The sequence below is a fragment of the Trachemys scripta genome, chromosome 21 (assembly GCF_013100865.1).
Source record: "Trachemys scripta elegans isolate TJP31775 chromosome 21, CAS_Tse_1.0, whole genome shotgun sequence".
NCBI lineage: Eukaryota > Metazoa > Chordata > Testudines > Emydidae > Trachemys > Trachemys scripta.
Window position 1 is genome coordinate 11812559 of NC_048318.1, and position 7172 is coordinate 11819730.

Consider the following 7172-nt stretch of genomic DNA (forward strand, 5'->3'; position numbering starts at 1 on the left):
TCACTTCTTCAAATGCAAGAGAAGTCTTGCATCTGAAGAAGTGAGGTTCTTACCCACGAAAGCTTATGCTCCCAATACTTCTGTTAGTCTCAAAGGTGCCACAGGACCCTCTGTTGCTTTTCACTGTGCAAATTATAAGTGTAGCTAGCTATTCAGTAACACTGTTGCAGAGAAGGCCCTGAATTTCAGAGAGAGAAAGAGGAGGAGGGGTTATTTTGCCACCATTTGGCTAAAAAAAAAAAAAAAGTCCCAACTACCAAGGGGACATCTAAACACTCAGAGGGGAAGCACATCTAAGCGGATTAGAAACAATTAAGGTTTACTTTAATATCAAGTGATGAGAAAAAAAAAAAAAAACAATTAAAAGCTTCACAAGGATAATTATGTGTAAATTATACCCCCTCTCCGCCTTATTTTACAATTATGGTAGCACAGGCTAGGGCACTATTATAAATAAAACCTATTTGACAGCAATCGCATAGAAACACGGACACTCACTTCTTTCAAAGTATCTACATTCTTTACAGTACTTGAGCCACCACACACACACACAAACCTGCACAGTCCATGTAACCATGCAATCCCCTTGCTCCAATATGGCTGGAGCGGCTGCAGGAAGAAAAATGTAGGAACTGGGTTACAAAAAAGGAAAAACAACTACATCCAAACGTTTCTGCAGCATTATAAGAAGCTACAACAAGGTTCTGATAATCATTAAGTGACCAATCACAGCCTGCAAGTTGCTGAGTTCCAACCCAGTCCCAGCAGTCCCTGCTAAGAATAAAACCCTTATCTTGCTCAGCCATGTGTCGCCTGCCACAAACGGCAAGAGAGCTACGCCCAAAGCCAGCCTGTTTGATTTTAGTTTGAGTCAGAGGGACTCTGAAGAGCCTACAACCCTCAGAGAAACAACAGAAGGAAGAAACCCAACACACACACCCCCATCTAATCTTAGCCTGGGACTGACCCGACAGTTGGAAACACTAACAGAATATCACCAAGCCAAAACCATTCAGTACCAGAACAACTGTACAACTCGGCAAGGAATTGAATAAACAGTGAAAGACTGGAAGCAATGAAAGAGCTAAATATGCACAGCCTGGTTAAAAGATAATTAAGTGAAGGGTGCATGATCATTTCCAAGGATGAAGGGTGCGAACACCAAGGATGAAGGGAAATTGTTTCATATAGTCCAACGGGTGGCAGGATTCAATCACGAAGAGAGAAAATCTAGGCTGTTTAATAGTCTCCCAAAAGAGGAAGGGGAGGGAAGCCTTGTTTGGTGTATTTAAGCTTCTGAATCCTTCCCATGCCATGAGAGGTCATTTAGGGCACAAACAAGGTGCCATTATCCCTATCTATCTTGGCACACTCTTTGCATGTCCTCTAGTTCAGTGGTTTTCAAACTGTGGGTCATGACCCAGTACTGGGTTGTGGATTGTAAGGCACTGGGTCACGGCGGCTCTGGTCAGCACCACCGACCGGGCCGGTAGAAGTCCCATCAGCTGTGCTGTCCGGCTATGGCAGGCTAGTCCCTACCTGTTCCGACACCGCGCTGCATCCCGTAAGTGGCCAGCAGCAGGTTTGGCTCCTGGGGGGTGGGGGTGGGGGGTCAGGGCTCCACACGCTGACCCCACCCTGAGCACGGGCTCTGCACTCTCATGGAGCTGGGGGGAGGAGGGGGAGTGCCTATGGAAGAGAGACTCACTGAGCCGCTTGCATACCTCCACCTAGGAGCTGGACCTGCTGCTGGTCGCTTCCTGGGCTCAGTGTGGTCTGCAATGTCAGGACAGGCAGGAAGCCTGCCTTAGCACCCATGCTGCGCTCCTGACCAGGAACCACTTGAGGTAAGCCCACGCTCCAATCTCCTGTTCCAGCCCTAAGCCCCCCCAAACCCAGAGACCCCTTCCTGCACCCCAAACCCCTCATCCCTAGCCCCACCCGAGCCTGCACCCCCAGCCCAGAGTCCGGTCCTCCTCCTGCACGCCAACCCTCTTCCCCAGCCCTGAACCCCCCCAAACCCAGAGCCCCCTCCCAGCCCTTGAACCCCTCATTCCCAGCCCCACCCCACAGCCCTTACCCCCCACACCCCAACCCTCTGCCCCAGCCCTGACCCCCTCCCACACTCCAAACCCCTCATCCCCAGCTCCGTTGGGTCATGGGCATCAAACAATTTTCTTCAACTGTCGCCAGGAAAAAAAAAAAGTTTGAAAACCACTGCTCTAAGTCATTAAATCCCGCAAATTCTCTCTCCAAGTATTGTTTGACACAAGGATTCTTTCAGTTGCCCCCTTCTCCAGTAGTCCAATAGCACAGATGCTCTGGCTTCATTCTTAACATGTCCCAGATATTTCCCATCTTCTTTTCAGGATAGCTTTGAAGATAAGGAGTTAACTCGCTGACCAGTCTCAGGATTTGTTATAAATTCATTTAACTCAACACCTAGTGTTTTCTTGAGACATTTATACACTGGGGGAAAATATGCTAGAAAATGTCCTGTAGGAAACACTCCTACTTTGGTGGGTTAGAACAGATGCAAAACACCTCTGATTAAACAGAGCTGGGCTGATGGCTTGATGCCTTTTGAGAGAGACCGACATCTCAAACTGGGCCAACACAAATTGGCTGCATTGTATACCTGAGCAGACCCAGATGCAGTTGCAGGAATATCTGGAATCCTCCGAGTGTCTTAAACAGAAGGAGCTATGGGACAAAGAAAAAGGAGAGGACTGGCTGGTTTTTGCAATTTGGCCTGTTGTCACTGGAGCAGCACTGAAACTGACTATTCCTATCTTTGGCCTAACTTGTAAACTAGTGCCAGAAATGAGATCAACAGCAAGAGCTGTGAGCACGACAGCCAGCGTAACCCTGCACAAAAAGATGTCAATCAGATATCACAAATAAAATTCAAGGTGGTCACTGCTAAATCAGTTGGGGGCGGGGGAGTGAAGGAGAATATACATATGGACAGTAGATCTTTTCCCTAATAGGTATTTAAGACGCGATCAGTATGCAAAAGGCCCATAAACACAAACTGAGAAGGATGTTGGCTCACAATGCCCTCCCTGCTATGTTCATGTTTCTATTTGGCACACGTGTGGATGTCTGAACTTTTAAAAAGGCACTCCATGAAAGAGTGAAAAATCCAGGCTAATAAACATCACTGGCAACCAGAAAGACTTAAACCCGGAATATGCTTTTATATTCTGTAGGCCTAGTGACCTGCACTTAGCCTGCACCTGCTTTGTATTCCCACAATTAGCAGCAAGACATAAAAAGGGAATATAAATTTCTTTACCCTAATGGCACAGAGAGCCTTTCACCGCTAGGTTGCCAGGACAGGGTGGCCAAAAAGACCACCATTTGAGGGTGTTTGGTGCCACACATGAATGAATGCATGCGTGGTCTCATTCCAATTCCTAGTGAGCGGATATCCAGATCACGAGAACACACCGTCACATTTGGCACTTTATCAACTGTCTCAGCCAAGGAACAAATGGGCCATGAAGACTGAATTACCCTCTCGCCATTAGCTCAAGGGTTCCTCCGGGTCAGAGGTGAGGCAGAGTGGCAAGGCAAAGGACAAGCCTCCCCAACCTGCCATCGCCCATGCTGTACTCGGTCATGATAGAAAGCTTTAGTCTCCAGGGCTGTCAAGCCAACCTCTTTTCCCAGCATTCATATTTTTATTCAAAGCTTTTAATTGAATACTGCACACAAACATGCCTGGGACATGACAAAGCAGCAGGAAGTGGAAGTGCTTATGTTTTTGTACTGGCCGTTCTAACTCAGTGATGGAAAATATTTTTTGTTTTATTAACAACCAAATCCCCTGCCTTCATGTATCCCCTTCACATTCAGCAATTGAATTTCTTTTTTGGTGTGAAGAGCCTATTGTCCCTACAGAGGTGCTGGAACAATTTTTTTTAAATAGTGGGGGTGCTGAGAGCCATTGAACTGAACTATGTATGGTGTAAACCCTAGATCCAGTACCTAGCTATCCCTATGAAGTCTTTTAAGTTGTTTTAGGGAACGCATTTCTTTGAAATATATATGACAGAACTCTCCTTGCTGTGTATAAAAATGGTACGTTACAGCACTCATAGAAATATGCAATTCAGTGTTAATGCACATGCTCTGTAAAAGAAAAACAAGTCAGCTTTCACAGTATAGCGGTTACAGTCCCACCTATCACACTAGAAAAAAATGAATATTGCAAAAATTAATTGCAAATGCTCAATATTTTCTGAAAACAAACATGATAAACAGAACTTAGTGGACCTGATTCTTGTTTACATCAAGGCCCCTTTATGCTACTCAGGCAGTTTAGCACCCATTAAGGCCCCTTTACACTCCTAGAATAGTATAAAAAGGCTTAATGTACATGAGAATCAGGCTCTGTCTCTTCTGCCCACCTTTGGAATCTACAAGGCTACTCTCAGATATTGGAAACTGAATAATGCTCCTGTCTCAGCTGCTTCAAAACTGATGTACAGATCACATGAGGCCCAAGTGGTCCAAACCTCACACAGTTCTGCTATCATTTTATGTCATCGCTTCCAAACACACACACCTATGCACTAAAATAAATTATCTTGTCTGAAAACCTCAGAGAAGACATTTTTCCTGGTTGCCTAGAAATGGAAGTACAACTTAAATGCTCTCCTTCCTTCACAACATGCTACTGTCTCAGACGCATATGGAAAGTTTGTGTGGAATTATCCAATGGCTCTTATACCATCCAAATCTCTCCTAACAGAGAGCAACATTCCAGCCCATCCCTGAAGAACCCAGTAAAGATGAAAAGGCACAAAAACTGCCAGAGAGTAAAACGATGTTTTACACAGAAGCCAAGAGAATGAAGAAGTCACCTGAAGGAGACAATTGGAAAACACCACTATGATACAGTAGACACCTGGGCAGACATACCTGTTGATCAGGTATGGATCCTGTCTTCACCTGAAGTGACCTTTCCCTGAATGACTGTAACTTGCAGACCCAATAAAGAATAGATATATACATACACTTAATACACAAAATGTTTGTAGCCTAAATTACATCCCCTTGCCAGGAAGCCCCAACCCTTAATTTTACCTGACTGTCTTGGGTACTTTGACCCTTTAACTCTGAGGCTGAAAGAGGATCCCTTAATTCCTACAGATATGGATTAGCTGTTTTAAATGTTGGGTTAATTTCAATTGCTCAGGAATATTTACGGATTCCAAAATCAATTTACTCCCACTTTCCTGATCCTGTCAACCCCTCCCAACCTTTCATGCTGTCACTAAACCCAAAAAAAAGGCCAACTTTGGAGCAGGGAAACGGGTTTTTTGTTTAATAAAATCCTGTTTCATACTAACCTGTCCGTGATTGTGGACTGTGTGCCACTCATTGGAGCCCTGGGCAAGGAGTCGTCTTTTTATCCAATTTGCATTTTACTCTTCTCGCAGGGATCTCCCCACATATGTTGCCCCCCACACATAAAGCAGTGTTTGAGATCCAGCCTTGCTCCAGAAGAGACATGCACAGAAGGCAAAGTCAGTTCAAAAACACCTTCACTCAGTCAACCAGAATATCCAGATCAAAGGGACTCTTAAAAAAATAATAATAATAATCCAACAACACACACAAGTTCTCCCAGGGGCAAAAATTTCCCAAAAGGAAGAAAAAAAAAATCTTCAAACGTGATAGATCCTCAGAGGGTCCAAACCTTTAAATGCCGGGGAAAGGGTGGTTATGGGGAGATCCTGATTTGAGCCTAAGAGACGCCTTTGTTAACTGGGCCCTACAAGGGTATCTGGTCCTCTATTTACCTTCCCTGGGGTGACAGGGCTCCACTCCCAAATCACCAGGGTGGGTAATCCTATGGATTATGGGGGGTACTTATACACACCCTGACCTATGGGGAAGCCTACACAACCCCCTTATGGGATCATAGGGGGTGCCCCGCGACCGGTCACTCTCGGGGTGCCCCCTTCAGACGTCGGGGTCCCTTATCTGGGGGTGCCGGGGTGCGGCTCACAGCCCCCCCGCGCCCGCGGCTGCCTCTCCTCCTGGGGGCGCAGAGCGGGGCCCATGTCCCCCCCGAGCAGCGGCTGCCGGTGTCCCCCTAGGGCTCCATCTCCTCCAGCCGGGCTGGGCTCCGCTTCCCCTGCGGGGCTGGGGGGGGGTCCCCGGGTCAGGTCCGCTGGCCGGGATCTCGGGCCCCGCCGCCAGCGGGGTCCCCCCGCCGCTCCCCGCGGTCCGGGCCCGGCTCGGTAGCGCGGCCCACTTGGGTCTCTCCGTCCGGTCCCCGGATCCTGGCCCGGTTCGGTGTCCGGTCCGAGCGGGGTCTGGCCCCGCGGCCTGGAGGAGCGGGGTCTCCGGCCGCTCGGTGCGGCCCCGGCCCGGTGCGGCCCGTCGGGGGCTCTGCGCCCGCTCCCAGCTCGGGGCCGCCGCCTCGGCCGGCCCGGTTCGGCCCGGTTCGGTGCTCTCGCCGGCCGGGGGGCTCGGGCCGCTCCGGGAGCCCGGTCCTGGCTGCTCCGGTTCCGCCCGGCTCGTCCCTGGCCCGCTGCGGCTCTCGGGGCTCCGGGCCCGGCTCAGAGCCCGGCGGGTGTCGCGGGGGAGCCGGTCCGGTTCGGGTCCGGTTCCGATCCCCCGCCCCGGGCTGCGGCGGCTTTTTTGTGTGTCTCTTACTTCTGGGAGCCGCGTCACCCCCCCCCCCCGCGCGGATCCCTGCGCCGGTCGCCTCACCGCCCTGCCCGGCGCCTCCGCCGGGAGCTGGGCTGGCAAAGGAGTCCCTCGCTACACACAGCCCGAGAGAGAGAGGCGGGGGGGGAACCCCTTATACACACTGCAGGGGATGCCAAGCTCCCCCACCCAGCATCCTGGAGAGGAGGGACACGGGAGCCCCCAGTGCACAGTACTGAAGGGGTCTGAAAGAACCTCCCCCATCCCTAAAGCTGGGTAGAAAAGGGACCCCCTCCCCAAGGCAGTGCGGATAGGGAAACCCACGACCACCCCAGTGCACTGAAGAGAAGTAATCCCTCCACCCCAATGCAATGCAATAAAGCAAGGGTAGTCAAAGGTGCACATTTCTTGGTCAAGGTCTAGTCCAGGTCAAGACTCCAGAGAAAATAATAATAATAAAAACCCAATCATGATAATAAGGAAATAAAAGATGTCAGGGTCCA

The 7172-nt window shown here is 49.6% G+C and overlaps 1 protein-coding gene across 3 annotated transcripts in view; it reads right to left on the minus strand.

The window, feature by feature from the left end:
* Window positions 1-6077, minus strand: part of ARHGEF12 (Rho guanine nucleotide exchange factor 12) — a 93963-nt gene extending 87886 nt beyond the window's left edge. For 2 of the 3 annotated variants that reach the window (XM_034754805.1, XM_034754804.1), the window contains exon 1: window positions 5361-6077. In XM_034754805.1, the coding sequence (XP_034610696.1) occupies window positions 5361-5392 (32 nt within the window). In that variant the 5' untranslated portion in view covers window positions 5393-6077. Of the gene's footprint in view, window positions 1-556; window positions 660-5360 lie in introns of those variants that run through there. The other variant, XM_034754806.1, reaches the window with a different exon arrangement.
* Between the last annotated feature and the right edge of the window lie 1095 nt (window positions 6078-7172).